At 40.3% G+C, this 16,173-nt stretch overlaps 1 protein-coding gene across 2 annotated transcripts in view; it reads right to left on the bottom strand.

The window, feature by feature from the left end:
* Positions 1-864: 864 nt before the first annotated feature.
* cemip2 (cell migration inducing hyaluronidase 2) overlaps positions 865-16,173 on the bottom strand; it is a 29,179-nt gene continuing 13,870 nt past the window's right edge. For both annotated transcript variants that reach the window (XM_058374918.1, XM_058374919.1), the window contains exons 9-24: positions 15,919-16,124; positions 14,842-14,911; positions 13,170-13,298; positions 12,254-12,342; positions 11,499-11,630; positions 11,364-11,399; positions 10,718-10,873; positions 9,994-10,171; positions 8,885-9,100; positions 8,278-8,489; positions 7,275-7,457; positions 5,796-6,015; positions 5,424-5,525; positions 5,194-5,339; positions 4,276-4,382; positions 865-3,766 (exon numbers count right to left, since the gene is read on the bottom strand). In XM_058374918.1, the coding sequence (XP_058230901.1) occupies positions 3,579-3,766; positions 4,276-4,382; positions 5,194-5,339; positions 5,424-5,525; positions 5,796-6,015; positions 7,275-7,457; positions 8,278-8,489; positions 8,885-9,100; positions 9,994-10,171; positions 10,718-10,873; positions 11,364-11,399; positions 11,499-11,630; positions 12,254-12,342; positions 13,170-13,298; positions 14,842-14,911; positions 15,919-16,124 (2,370 nt within the window). In that variant the 3' untranslated portion in view covers positions 865-3,578. The remainder of the gene's footprint in view (positions 3,767-4,275; positions 4,383-5,193; positions 5,340-5,423; positions 5,526-5,795; positions 6,016-7,274; positions 7,458-8,277; positions 8,490-8,884; positions 9,101-9,993; positions 10,172-10,717; positions 10,874-11,363; positions 11,400-11,498; positions 11,631-12,253; positions 12,343-13,169; positions 13,299-14,841; positions 14,912-15,918; positions 16,125-16,173) is intronic.

Genomic DNA, 16,173 nt, shown 5'->3' with positions numbered 1-16,173 from the left:
CAATGGAATCTTCCTTCCAGCTTACACTATCCATGTGCCGATAATTAACCAAACTCTCAGCATATACATTCATGCCCTTACTGCTAATGACCGAATGTAAAGGGAGGCTTTGGAAACGGCATTTAGTGGTAATGTTTTTCAAACATCAACCTTTAACTGTTTAGAGGATAAATCATCTGTGTAAACTGTGAATTTGTAGTGCAAAATTTCACATAAATGCTGCCACAGTGCAAAATGAATGTGTCTGCTACAACAAACGCACAACACCCCGAGTAGGAAGAGTTTACAATCATCTGTCTGTCTTAATGTTTATACCACAGCACTATTGAGCTCTTGACTCTGATGGTTCAGATTTTGGTTAATTAATTAATTCACTATAGCAAGGTCTAATACGCTCCAAATAATATATGTATAGAAAATGTTATTTACCATAGAAAAGCTTAAAATTGTTGATAAGGTAAGTTTTCTATAATGAGATGTTTATATAGGCTAATGTTTCGGGAAGGAGTCCGATCAGGAAAGTATACTTGATGAGCAGTGTGAGCACCATATAACCACACGTCTGACCAGCTTTACATCAGTTAGCCTTCATCTTCATTTTCTACTGGGCTCAAAAAGATTTACTACAATTGAAATTATACTAACAATGAATTCGAACTTGAAACTCTCTTTGGCTCAATTTTTTTCCACAGTATTTCTTCCATCAGATATGAAATGATGATTAGTTCATTTTGCCCAATAGCACTGATCGTTGCAAATTAAGCAACTCTGAATTGTACTCAAATAGCTTCAAATTGGTGTGTATAACACTGTTGGCAAGAAAATCTCATGCATTGTATCAGTAAATGTGCACAATATAACTGCTAAAGGATCCACAGAGTTTGAGTTTATTCATCTACTACTGGAGCTAATTAATAGTTTCCCCTCAAATTCTTATATTTAAGTAAAGAAGGTGGAAAACCCCTATAAAAGGTCAGTCTTACAGCAATAAACATGTTAATATACGTAAATACAACAATTTAACAAAAAAAAAAAGACACTCATGACAAAGTATAAATGTTTTATCAAAATTGCAGCACAAAAAGCAATACTATAGAAAACAGAAACTTTGAACATAATATAAAATAATACTTGAAAAAGGTAAAAAGGCACTTGTATACTAGAACAAGCCCTCAAACATGTTGTGAGTTTCTTTAGACCACTGAAAAAACACCAGCAATAAACCCAACACCTTAATACATCATCCATCATAAATCTATTTTAACAGTACAGTGGTTAACAAACAGGCAGCTTCCTTTAAAGAAAAACAGACAATTTGGCATTTAATTTACTGTAAAAGCAACAGTGAAAACTGAGGGGTGATGTATTTGTTCTTAGGCACTGAATCAGTATGTTTATTTCAGGTCTGGCACGAGCACAATGTGACCCTCTGCACTGTATATAGTGGGAGATGTCACTTGGGCACACGATCAGTTAAACAACATAGGGTTCTACACCATTCGCTGCTGAATTCTCACATCTGATTGGTCAGAAGGTGTTGATAAAATGTAAAGAAAATGTATGGCTGTTGCCAAGGAGACGTTTATTTCACAGTTAAGGAGTCTCCAGTGCCAGCACGGAGGTAAAACTGTAACTGCGCTTTCTAGTTCCTCAGTAAACACCACCAGCAGTGGGGTTTTTCCTCTCAGCATCAAGAGAGAAAAATGAGAAGCTGGTGAGGAAATGAGTGTTAGCTGTATAACTGTAGCTGGTATTATGTAAGTGAGCGCCGTGCCACAACATTTCGTTATATGGCATATCACGGTGGTGTATACATATTCAGTATATTTGATGTAGTTATTGTGGACTATTTTAAAATATAATTTTGGAGACTGCCTGGTAAGTTTTCTTTTTGTAATAAAAGCTAATAAATGGCAGTCTTCTAAACCCTAGACACAAATGTAAAGTCAACATTTCCTATTAATACTGTCCACTGGATGAGATGAAAACCTTCTGGCAACGATCAGGATCTGAAATTTAATATCGGCACATACTATACCATCACCTGCTATGAACAGTATATTTAGGTGTGTAAAAGTTCTTCGAGCAGCAATTCTTTTAATTGTGACATCTGACGAGAAATGACATACAGAATAATAAATAACCGCGGAAAACAAAAACGAATCAGAAACAGAAACGGTGACTGAATCGAACGAAACCTGAACGCTGCAGAAACATCAGGTATAGATACAGTAATGACATTCAGGAAGATGGTTTTGTGTGCAGAGTAAAGACTATAAGGCTTTATCCAAAACACTAGTTACATGACTGAGTTATTTATCAAATCCATTTGAGCAAATACTTAGCATTATATAGTTGCCTTTTTTGTGTATTTAGTAACAGCCTGCTATCTAATTAACTCTTAGTAAGACAGCTCTATATCAATCAACGCTCGGCTAAACTAGTCACCAGCACCGGTGCTAGAGATCTACGTCCATACGCGTTTCGGTTTCCTGCTCCTGATAACCCCCGGCCCTGTTCTCCGAATGTGGCTCCTGTACCAGCAATCAGGTAAAAGTTCAGCCGCTCAGTTTAAGCAGGTCGAGTTCCATATTCTCCTCTGTGGATTGGCATCTTTAATTAAAATGATAACAGGGTGGATGTGAGACTCTATTATTAAACATTATTGTAAGCTCTGAACTGTTTAAATGACCTCCTCAGGGTTCTGTATCCTTCTCATCAACCCATCATCGAGTCCCTGGTCACTGGGTCAGGTCAGAAATCATCATTAGCAGTCAACATGGGACTCGCAGTTATATCAGTCAACTCCATACAGGTCTTCAGTACGAGCTCTGAATAATAATTCAGGGTATCTTAGAAGAACAAAATAAGTTTGGTATTATTACAAAAATTACGTCTGGTGTACATCAGCTTGGAGTTGTGTGAACAGCAGAACTCGGAGCTAGTGCTGTGATGGATTGGGGAATTCTGTAAGAAGGTAGATCTTCAGGAACAGTGTAGGTGATGAATGCACTAAATAAATACACTCTCTAGCTGCATGTTGCAGATAACACTGCTAACTTTATCCTAAAACACATTCCTCTATCACTTTTCATGTGTTCTAATGTTTACGACACACTGTACAAACACTGGAACTGACCAGCTCCACACTCTTTCCTAATACAATCTAACTGGTTAAGTGTTTGCTTCCTACTTGTGTCTGGTTACATGTTTTTTGTTCGTTTGTTTGCTTGAAGGCTAAAGCATTTTTCCTGCTTGTTTGCTTTGCACTTGTTTAAGCTCATGAAGTCACTTGTGATTTTTCCATGTTTTTGCTGTATCATTTGATTTGAATCTTTCCTGCTTGTAGTTTGGCTGAATTTCCTAAAAGTGCAGCACTCGGTGCCATGGACTAGGGACAAAATACAATCATCAAAAATGACAACAGCGACACAAAACACACTCTCTCTCTCTCTCGCATACAAACACACAGTGTACTCTATAAAATACCCCCCCGAAGGTGTTTTGTTCGCCATAAATAAATAAAGTTCATAAATTCACATTCAATCTTTTGCCTGTCATGTTCACATTGTAAGGTCTTAACTCCGAGCTTTCTTCAGCAGTTCTAGATCTTTCCGTTGCGGTGGCTCCGTCTCTGGAGTGCACGAATATTCGTCTAGGGAGAGCGGTATATATTTTTCCACGACCTCTTTACCCTGACTCATCAGGAGGGAAACCCACGGTGGGGGTGATGATGCTCCCTGGAAGCCAAAAAATGACAGACTCCCTAGAAAAAAGAAAAAAAAAAGAATATAGAGAAATGAGAACCATGCTCCAAATATCACTTGTCATTCTTCCCCTCTACACTAGAGAATTATCAGATCTCTGTAGCATCCCAACACATTCCCTCACGAGTACCTGCATCCTCAGTGGAATATAAACCTGTCAGCCTCAGTGTCTGGGGGGTTTTCTGGAGAGTCAGAAATACTTTTCTGAGGCACTTCTGTGCTTTATTCAGTTTACTTTATTCTCATTGGATTTCCTTTTATTATATTTTGTGACCTTTCCACATTTTTGTAGTGTCTTGTCTTTTACAGTAAACTGTATTTGTACTTATAAAGTTTAACTTATATTTAGTTTATGAATATCTGTATCTGACCTTCAAGCTAGCTGTATTACATTTGCAATGTTAACTAGCATTTGACCTTTTGGATACACAGTTAGCACAAGATGGGATATTAGAAATCTAATAGCACTAGTTTCAGACATATGTGCAGTAAATCATTCATGACAAACCTTTCCCCTGTAGGTCTGCCACTTTGGCTGCTCCCAGGGGGACGAGGTACTGCGCTACACCAGCAAAGCCATCAGGTTGTCCTCTTGAGGCCAGCAGGACAATCGACCTGAGTGAGTTTAAAAACATTTCAGTCAAAGTAACTTTTGCTAATACGGTTGGTTTGTGACAGATATACTGAAGCTGTTGAATATCACTTTTATTTTAATGAACTTTGCTAAAAACGTGGCACCGGAGGCATCCACAGAATCAAAAATGGGCTGAGCTATTTAAAAAAAAAGAAGTGGGTCGCCGGATGCTGATTTGGGTCAGAGGAAGATGTACCAATGTAAGTCTCAGCTGAATTAAATAAGATCATCAGTGGCTCTTATAGATGTTCTGCCAACATTAGCTATCCAATCCGCCTGAAACCTTCGAAACTAAAACTTCCTCCTGCCTCTGCATCTCACTTACTGACAGCTTTCACACGAGTTCTAGTTTTAGCCTCAAAAACACCACCAGAGAGAGTGAAGCACAGAGCAGCTGTAGGGTTAAAGTAAAGAAGTTAGCAGGGTTTTTGTCAATTTCAGAAACCACTGATCTCACACACACACACATCTGTAGAATTCACACTGAATGGTGTGGAAAAACACCCCCACCCACAGCTTTTTTACTCACAGCTGGGGTGCTTTTTCATCAGCCTTAGTGGACGTCTAGTAACATCTAATGGAATGTGTTTTGAGTCCATGTCTGTGGCTGAGGTTTGTAAGGACACACCTTAATATTCTTTTTTTCAGTATTTTGTTCCTTTTAGAATAAGAGTGAGGACATTTAAACCATAATCTGCAGCTTTAAGGAAATGGTGAACAGATGGAATTGTGTCTAACATGACAGGGTAGTAATTTAATCCTAGATGATCATTGTGCTAGAATAAATCTTACCTTGCTGGAATTCCAGCTTTGAAATACTTCTCCATGGTGGAGTCCTGCTTTAAAAAGACCATATTTTTGATGACTTTGCCGGTGCAGGCGTCTACAGTGACAGCGAGGAAGCCTGTTGTACTGAGGTTAAATTGTTTGCCGTTTACCTAAATATATAAATAAATAAATCCATATAAGCTCTTGGGTAAGGTTTTGCTGTATAGACTACAGGTTAATCTGTTAATACTCACAGTGATGAAGGCTTGTGTGTCATTTTTCTGCTCATCAGCGACACTGAGGGATTTGATCTGAGTTTGGAGGTAGCTGTTCCACGGGTCACTGGAGAAGACCAGCTGCACAAAGACAAACAGCAGTGGGCGATACTGCGAGTTAAATCCTTAACCAGGTCTGTTGCATGGGTTTGTTTCTGCTTCATTTGTACATTTTAACATAAGTAATGAAATAAAACACATTAGAAGTCATACTGTTATTGTCCCCGCGCCCCAGTGTTTCATTCTTGTTACACTAATGGTAACAATTCTTATGGGCTTAGACATGCTATAAACAGCAGCTTATTTAAGAAAAGTTTGACAAATCTGTGTATATGTACTGAGAATCACTACCTTTGAGGCCCCACATTTGTTGCAGGGCTGTGTGACGGGTGCAGGCATGGGCACAGATGCTGTGGGCTCCTTGCTGTACGTGGGGTAGGCAGCAGCGGTGCAGTTACATGTTTTTTTGGTGCTTGTGGTGGCTGTGATCTTCACCCGCTCACAGCCTCGGGTAGAGCAGTAGCTGTGGCCATTACGGGGATGCCGCGCTCGAGCGTACAACCACAGCAAGCTTAAAAGAAAGTGAAACATCATCTCATCTATTACGGGGTGTGGTTAAAATCGTGTATACAGTGCAAAACTGTGTTAGAAAATCCTGACCTAGTTAAATTGTAAGTATAATAAGTTACATGGTACTTTACGGCCTACTTTTCCGAAACAGTTTAATGATATTTTCTGTTAAGAGCAATTCTGGTCACACCCAGTGTAAAAATAAGATGATAAGCAACAGATACTTATGTACAAATAAACCCAAACATTTTGTTGGATAATCATCATACGTAAAGTGCAATCCTGAGGGAACCGAAAAACACATGATATGTTTCCAATTAGGTTAATGTTGTTCTTGTAGGCCACTAAATAGTACAAAGTCTGAAAAACTGCATACTTCCCAAAGTCTACACAAACCCCTCTGTTAAATTAAATTAATTTAAATTAATTTAATTTTCATTTAAAAGTATGCAGTATGGTTGCTCGACTTGTCCACAAAGATTTTATTACAACGGCATTTAAAACTTCTCTAAAGCGCACATAAGTGGCGCCTAGCCTTTATTGGGTTTGCACAATGGCTGGTTTAATCTGTTAGCAAATAGTTAGCAGATTGATCTGATCAGCAAGTGCAGCTGGTTGAACATCTAGCAAAAACAAAACAAAAAATAATAATCTGATTCAATGTTTTTAATCAGACTGATCTGATCACTGTCTGGGTGTGGCCTAATTAAACACAATGCAAGCGATGCAATGCAAACCCAATCATGAAATCACCACGCTAGGCTATGCTTGCTAGGTGAGCTTTAGAGACTGTTAAAAAGCAGCAACGGTTCCTGTTGTAAGTCCACGCGACCGTCCTGCCTAGTTGAAATTAACAGAGGAGTTGTAAAGACACTGGGCAGTCTGTAATTATTATCCTATATTGTATTTGTATTACTATATACAAAGTCAGGATTGCATTTTACATAATGAATGATTGTGATCAATACCAAAATGTTTGTTCGACACTGCAAAAGCAAAACAGCCTCTCATTAGAGGCTTTGAATAAAAGTGCCATAGCGGCTTAAACCTCACTCACCCGATCCTCCAGAGCTCAGTGAATATCACCTCATTAATCAGATAATCCGATTTATTTAGACAGATATGATGGATACTCCTAATTGGATTACTTATATAATTGAAGTTTGAGACCTCAGTGCTTAAAGTTTAGCCACACAGAGTGTGGAAATTGGAACCCCTACATTAGGGCCTGTATTTTAAATAGGTTTGTTTGAGACTTACCCAGTGCCCCGGTCAAAAAAGTACTTCCTGTCCTGTTGGCGCTTTTCCAAATCAGCCAGAGAAGAGACGGAGCCATAGTCCTCCATGCCATCAAATGCATTGTTCTGACGGTCATAAATGTCTGACATCACCTGGAAAACTGTGTCTGTAGGGTAGCAGAGGCCAACAAGCACCCAGTCACCTCTACAAAAACAAAACAGATTCTTGGTTTATGTTTGTGGCAAAGAAATGGATGCTTCAAGGCTGAATTTAAAGAATCAATAATAATGCAATCATTCAGTTTTTCCTTAATAACCTCATTAATCAGATATCAAATACAGTATTGTCATGGTACCTACATAACATTAACTAGATTTTTTTTTTTTAAAAACACATCGTTCTGTCAAGTTTTCCTGAAGCAACTGTTGGTTTTCTGGAAGGTGGGACACTGCTCTCCAGATCATAGCTTAAGTTATTTATTATTTCTATCAGACACCAATATCAAGTAAATTAATTGGTTTTGTTCATCTGCAAAATGGTGCCTCAGATTGTATAACATCCCTGAAACTGTTTCATGTAAACATCTAGTCAGTAAATCAAGCTGCAAATCAGCGACTCAGCCCTGGTTAGTGGTTAAGATGTTGGACCTACGATTGGTGGTTGCGAGTTCAATTCTGAAGACCTACTACGGCTTGAGCAAACCTTCAACTGTTTGGTTGTATGGCCAAATGCCACAAAGGTAAATGGAGAAAGTCAGAGTCAGTGAGTCTCACTGACTCCTTGATTTGCAGACTCGACTGTCTGACAGAGTATGCAGGGTTTAGAGAGTCTGTAATTCAAGAAGAGGCAAACAGTGTTTCACTTAGTAAATGAGGAAATCAGGGATTTTGACAGTGAAGTGATCAAATAGGTAGGGCCTGAACAAAATCCTGGTAACAAGATGCAGTACTACAAACAGAACACGTTTCCACAAGAAGTAGACCACAAAAGCTACACTAGTTTTTCAGTACGTTTTAGTACTTACGGGTCAAAATTGGCAAGTAGGAGGACTATTTCTTTGGGTGCCTGGCCATTCCAGTGCAGCGTGTAGCTCTTGCTCAGCATCAGGACGGGCTGGTACTGCTGTGAAGGTGCTGCCTGGCTGTTGATGCCCCTCAGCACCAAGGGCTTTTCAGGATACTCGTCCCTGATGATCGAAAGGCTCAGGTTGGGCACGCCTTGTGTCTTTATGTACACCTAGAAAAAAAAAATGGAAGAAAGAGAGTATTCATATTATTTCTGGACATTTTGTGGAACTTTTTGATTTGATCTTCATTTCCAAGTGGCATTACACCCAGTGGACCTGATTCATATCACCGCATCAACAGCACAGTTTGGTTAAATGATTACACTGATGAACAGTATAGTTTTTTCCAGTTTCTATAAAGGAGATGGGGAAAAAAAAACATTGAGATTATATTGTTGTTCAATATAATCTTAAAAGCTAGCAGTCAAACTGTTAAAAAAAAAAACATACTGGTTTTGTAAATGAATTATTAAATTTCAAGTCCAAGCAGTAGAAGGTTGGAGGTTTATTATTTTACATTATTAGACTTTATTAATTCTGTACAGAGAGATGTTTCTCTCCTCACCTGAGCGTAGCGGCCGCTGCACACACACCCGTTCCACTGCGGCACCTTCACACAGTCACGGTGCTGGAGCAGGAAGTTGTCCGCTCTCACCACGTACGCATCGGGATAGCCACTCACCGAGCCATCCAGGTCATGAAAGATTGAGTTTTTGTCTCCATCCAAGTCATTGTCCTCAAACCACTGACCAGGACGGCCAAAAAACGCTTTAAGGTTTACCTGGATACACAAGAGGTGCTGGAATGGGTCACTGAAAAGTCTATAAGGGTTAAAGGTAAACTGCATTTTTGGGTTCTGTGGATCCTTTAATTGTATGTAAATTTGCCTGGATGGGCACAGAACTGAAGCCATAATTATACACACAATACAAACAAATGTATTTTATGTACCATGCTGTCTGACTAGTAACTTGTACTGCAGAAACATGTACATCATTTTTGCTTTAGCCTAATTATAATTAATAACTAATTAGAAACACACTGAAGGAAGCATATGGGAAAGACCACCACCACTAGAACATGGCCATGACTGAGGTGAGCAGTAACACAGGTGCTGCCCTTAGACTGTTTACTCCCAGACTGAATTAATCATGAAAACACTGCACCATATTAATACATTTTAGATGATAAAATGCAGATTTAGAGAGATCGGATCATTTTAGCTCCTTATCTAATATAGAACCGATCAAAAAGGTTTTTCTCTCTTGGACTTAAAAAAACAAAACAAATAGGTGAATAGTTTTTATGTTCACACAATTACATTTCACAACTTATGCACTATTACACAAGTAATGCACTATTAAAACATTGATAGATAAAGTGTGTACTGTTAGACACTGAAGGAGTGCAGCCACCAGGTGGCGTTGTGGATTCATTTTTGTTGTTAAAGGCTGAAGCACTGTATGAAAATGCCCAAACGTTACAGATGCAAAATAGGTTTTATTTTGGGGTTTTAAGTTCGGTTGTATGTCATAACGTTTTAATGACAGTGATTTGTCGTTTTCTTTTTATATAAAACTTTAAGTGATTAGAGATATAACCTTATGGCAATTGGGACACATCTCATTAATCTTTATGCCTGTGTGTGTGTGTGTGTGTGTAAGAGAGACTTACGCTGGGCAGGAAGGACAGTGAGGATAGATTGTTTCTTGGTGTGAGCTGCCAGGCGTTTTTAAGGCTGAAGCCCACGGCACTGGTGAAGCGCTCTGGAGTCGGTGTGTATGACCTGAATGTGCTCCTCATCAGCCGCACGGGTCCATCATAGATCTGAAACCCACGGATGGGGAATGTCCTGTACATGAAACACACACGGCCATAAAAACTAATTGTTGAGTCGTCACATTGCCAAAAAAGCTTCTTCTATCCTACTGAAAATCTGTAATGTATAAATTGAGTGAATGAGAATGAATGTGATTTCTACAATAGCATCATTAATATACAACAGTGTCAGGGTTTTGTAACTGTTAAAAGTAAACCTGTAACTTTTTTCCCCATACAGGAAACTCTTCGGGGACAGAGAACATTGTACATTATCGTTTCTTCATAACGTAACACTTCATCACATTTTGTACTTGCCATGTCTGTCATTCTTTTGCATCAATCTGACACACTGGCTTTCTCCACACTACTGACACAGACTTGAAAATCTGCCACTAACGTGTCGACAAAGGGTCACCTTTACTTACAAGTAAGATATTTATCTTATTTCCTAAAAAATATTTGATTCTGAGCATTAATAGAGAACACCACACCTCTTACTGCATTACTGCTGTGGAGGATTATCTGTTTTTCTCTCATATAAAACAAATGTTCAGAGTTAAATCTCTTTCACACTCACTTGTTTCGGGGCAGAGTCCTCAGACTGCCGTCCACTCCTCCAACACCCCAGTATTTATTCTGTCCTCCGTTGGTGCCACGGTTTCTGCTCTCGCCCACAAACAGAGACTCGGACACTTCCTGACTGGAGCCCACGTCTTTAGGGTAACTGCCATCACTGACACACACACAGAAGATTTATTACTGCAGTAATTATTTAACAGAACAGATTTAACTGCTTTATGAGGAGAGAATACATAATAAAATTTCAGTAGACTCATTAAAGCATAAATCTGCGATTGCACTCTAATGAGGTTAATGTTCCTCTTGCGTGACAGAATGTGCAATACGCAATATAAAATGTCGCCTCTCCCTTTTTCAGCGTAGTTATTCACACAGTGGTTTGTATGTGAGCTTCAACAGTGCAACCCAATCATGCGTTCAGTTCAGCTTGCACGGTATAGCCGACTGGGAGGAGTCTTGGATGTAGGGATGCTTATTAAAATATTAGGCCATGCCCACCAGTTTTTCATTTGGATTAATGGAAAAATAAACACTGCTGGTCATGAAATCAGTTTTATCCGTGCATGTCTGTTTGGATAATGAGATCAGAGTGCATCCACAAGACGACACACACACACACACACACACACACACACACACAGTACCTTGCAAATGACAGTCCGACACCATTGTCTGCAAATCTGGAAAAATACAAATAAGCACAGTGCTCTGTTATAGTTTCGTCATGATACACTGATTACACCATCTTTCTTTTTTTTGATGATGATGATGTCACTAACCCAGAGTTCCTTATGATGATGTCACCGCCACGGATCCAGGCGCCGAGGTCGTTGTTCTTAAAGGAGACCAGCGTGTCGATGACAGCAGCCACACGCAGCTTGGTCGGGTCCGAATTCTCATGGGGACGAAACCTGGGTCACACACATGCACAAAATATACAAGTTGGTCAGTCTGTAAACCAGTTTCACCAACTCAGTTACCTGTGACTTACACACACACACACACACACACACACACACACACACACAATGAAGCCAGTGTACCAGGAGACATTGAGGTTTCTCTGTTTACTTGCACACACTTCTTACGGAGGAAGCTCTGCACTGATGTGTGGTTCACAGTGAAAACTGTCGAAAGCTCTCAAGTTTCTTCGAACAGCATCACTTCTCACTCACGCTTCTGTGAAATTTATTTTCCTTCCTCTCTGCCCTGCCCTGCACCAGTGATTAGAGTCTGCTGTGAGTTTTTTCCCCCTCACGATTCCAATGAAGTGTTTAGAATTGTGTGCATTTCACTACAGGCACATACCTTTCCAACATCTCGTTCAGCGTGTGAGGAATTTTTTTTAGTTAAATATGTATACTAGAAGTAGAAATATATATGGCTACTTTCCATTGGCTGGTTTCTCAAGAGCTCATACAAAGGGTTTTGCTGGAATGCAAATTTGGTGAGACTTTACAGGTTTACCCAAACTCAATTTTTTAAGAATTTGCAACAGTTTTCACTATTACTAATAAAATAGGTTGAGTCAGACCTGGCATTGTTGTCGAGGCAAAGATACTCGCGGGGATCTGCAGCGCTGGCGTTGCTCGTCTTCACTCCCTTGTCGATAAAAAGACCCGCCTGGAGGAAAGACAACAATAATAATTTCACACAGTCCGAAAGCTTATTTGACAAAGTGTAGTTGTAGCATTGTAACATGTTTACAACAGTAGCAGCCAAAGCATTTTGTAACTCCTGCCTTGAGAAACTGAGGTGTGGGGTTATTTGAGTCCAGAAAGGAGTTGCAGCTGGACAAAAGAGAGACAATAAGCTCTGAAATAGGAAATTTGATCAGGGGAGGGAAATATAAATGGTAATAGATGGAAATGTATTGTAATGGGTGTAATGGTCCGATCATATACCATGACTAAATGTGACACACCTAGTTGAGACACAGAACAGCATATACATCACGGTCACATGGGGAACAGAGAAGAAAAACAGAGTGAATATCTAACATTTACAGCTTGCTTTCAGATATTCACATTACAGGCCACATCAGGATTTAATCTGAAATATGATTAAACTCCGTCTTGTTTCAATTAATACGCAATTAATACACCCAGGTCCACTCTGAGCTGTGTTTACTCGGTTTACTATCTATAGACAAAGACGATTTAGTTACACGGTTTCCATTTCTTGACCTGTTAATGCACACTGAAAACAGAGGACTATTATAAAGTGTGTGTGTGTATGAGTGTGTGTACATTTGGGAAACTGCCATCCTGTTCCATTATTAGCAGTGGCGCATCTCCAACAAACAAGAGAGAGATGGCTCGTTTGTTCCACCACCGCAAATAAAAATACTGTTATTCACGTTTGGGGTCATAATGTTTATCACAGAGCATCACAGTTACAGACGATCTGAAATCCGAGCTGCTTTAGTTGGTACTCAAGTGAAGTTTTACCTTAAAGTTGGAATGAATCCGGTTGTTGTAGAAAATCCCCAGAGGAGTGAGTTCAGCTTTGGTCTCAGGTACGAGGCCATGAGAGTCTCCTGTCGAGGAATTGTGAAAGATGTACCAAATTCCTGCATCCTAGACAGAGATGGAAAAATAAAGCATGCTCTCACTTAAAGGTTTTCCCCAAAAAACTCCAAATCAGCTATTACTGCGCTAAATATTCTGAGAGAGATCAAGATGACATCACCAAGTACAACAGCCAAACACATGGAGTTAGGAGAAACTGGAACTCACAGACGTGCCACCTCATCGCGTATTCTAATCATAATCATATGGCTCCACCAAAGTGTAAGAGTTTTCTCTCTTTCCGTTTCTATCCCTGTCTTATTTTTGTCTCTCCTCTCTTCTCAGCACAAAGTCTACACTCTAATAACTGTGGGATAAACCAATACCACATGCCCATGTTTACACAACCTTCTGCTCATAAAGCACTGAGAAACTGGCACTGGAATGCAAAATGATTTTTACTGCCAAATAAAATTTTAATAAACGAGTGGAATGTAGAGAGCAGCTTCATAATGTCAAAGAATACCAGGCAATATTACAGTCTCAGGACTTTAAGCCTTACTGTAACCCAGTGAGATTATCATGATTACTCTAAATTTATTGCAGCAGAGTAAGTTTTTAACCCAGGATAATACACTACTATATTACAATGAAGGAGGTGTGGCCTTTCAGGCCCAGTGAAGCAGGCGTGGCTTCTGCATTTCATTAAAGGTGATGTGTCAGTTTGGGTAAAGGAGCTTTGGTTTTTGTGCCCATCAGTTTCAGTGAAGGAGGCGTGGCCTATTTGCCCATCAGTTCCAGTGAAGGAGGCATGGCCTATGTGCCTGTAGGTTTTATTGAAGGAGGCGTGGCCTGTGTGCCTGTCAGTTTCAGTGAAGGAGACATGGCCTATGTGCCTGTCGGTTTCAGTAAAGGGGGCATGGCCTATGTGCCTGTAAATTTCAGTGAAGGAGACATGGCCTATGTGCCTGTCAGTTTCAGTGAAGGAGACATGGCCTATGTGCCTGTCAGTTTCAGTGAAGGAGACATGGCCTATGTGCCTGTCAGTTTCAGTGAAGGAGACATGGCCTATGTGCCTGTCAGTTTCAGTGAAGGAGGCGTGGCCTATGTGCCTGTCAGTTTCAGTGAAGGAGGCGTGGCCTATGTGCCTGTCAGTTTCAGTGAAGAAGACATGGCCTATGTGCCTGTCAGTTTCAGTAAAGGGGGCATGGCCTATGTGCCTGTAGGTTTCTGTGAAGGAGGCGTGGCCTATGTGCCTGTAGGTTTCTGTGAAGGAGGCGTGGCCTATGTGCCTGTAGGTTTCTGTGAAGGAGGCGTGGCCTATGTGCCTGTAGGCTTCAGTGAAGGAGGCGTGGCCTATGTGCCTGTAGGTTTCAGTGAAGGAGGTGTGGCCTATGTGCCTGTAGGTTTCGGTGAAGGAGGCGTGGCCTATGTGCCTGTCAGTTTCAGTGAAGGAGGCGTGGCCTATGTGCCTGTCAATTTCCGTGAAAGATGTGCCTGTAGGTTTAAAGGATGCAATAAAAAAAACCCTGTACTAGGGGAGGAAACTTCAAACTGCAACTAAATCTGAATTAGAATTTATGAAAGTCGGTCCTAGACAAGTGTAATTCACCTGGGAGCCAGCGGCTGCATTGTTGATCAGATTGTTGTTTGGGTTGGCGATCCAAAACGTCGACACGGCCCTAGAATTCAAGCATGCACACACAAACACACACACACACACAGCATTGACACAAAATCTTGTGTAGTGCAGTAATGACTGTTTAAATACATTTTGATGGCATGGACGAACTGTTAAAAATACACCAACAATAATCATTTATTTTTTAATGAAATTTAACTCAAACTCGACACGGGCATAAATCCTTCCGCTGTAAAAGAGTGCAACCTGTGTGTACTTCCATATTCAGTACATCTTGATGAACTGTTTGTGTTTTAATCTCTCGGCAAATCTCCAGTCACAGGAGGCTCATCATACACACACGGATCACACAGACGCCTGCTTTAATGACTATTCTACTACGCTTTGGGATGAAATTCACTCACAAAACCCAGATGTGCTGAGTTTAATGTTTCTAAACTACAGCCATTCAGCCAGGTCCTAAAAACTACCATCTTATCATTTCTTTTCAGCACACTGTTGTTAAATTCTCTGCCATCAGTGCTTATCTTAATTCCTTTGTCAGGCCTGGAAAGTGTCTGGCTGTACATGCACATGTTTATGGGCAGCGCTTGTTTATCCAAATCAACAAGTGCTGATAGTGTTCGACTCCACGCTCATTTTCAGTGTTCAATTGGCAGAATGTAATCTTTGTGTTAAGTTAATAAAAAATACATTTGGATTTGCTCTGTAATATTTTACAGACTGCTAAGTATGATAAGTAAATGTATTATTATTACAACTACTATTAATGTACTGTGCTGAAAAGAATATTGGTGTAACTTTAGTCCCGTTTTTTAAAGACAAAGAGTTAGAGAGAGAGAGAGAGAGAGAGAGAGTGATGTAACTGAGATAGACAAAGCAAAGACATTGAGAGAGCATGAATAAGAGAGAGAGAGAGAGAGAAAGAAGGGGAGAGAGAAAATGAGAAAGATATAAAATGAGAGAGAGAGTAAGATAAAGAGTTAAGTGAGATATAGTGTGGGTAAGAGAGAGATAGAGAGATGTGTGTATTGTGGGAGTGCGTACTTGCACTCAGTGGCTGGTGAAGGCGTGTATCCTCCATGCACTCGGTCTCGTATTTTGGTGCACATGGTGTCATTGCGCTCTGTGGGCAGGATGGTCCCCGGCCTCGTCACTAATCCCAGGTTATGATAAAACGTGTTCCTCTGCTCGATTCCGTCCGCCAGGAAGAAACAGTGGCCCAGTGTGTCGTATCCCACCGTGTCCCTTACCTGAGACAAAACAGCAGGTCTGTGTTAAGGTCTCTCACATGGGGCAGGA

Source organism: Hemibagrus wyckioides, linkage group LG22 (assembly GCF_019097595.1).
Source record: "Hemibagrus wyckioides isolate EC202008001 linkage group LG22, SWU_Hwy_1.0, whole genome shotgun sequence".
NCBI classification, from domain to species: Eukaryota; Metazoa; Chordata; class Actinopteri; order Siluriformes; family Bagridae; genus Hemibagrus; species Hemibagrus wyckioides.
The sequence above is the reverse complement of the archived record's forward strand: the minus strand, read 5'-3'. Positions and strand labels throughout refer to the sequence as shown.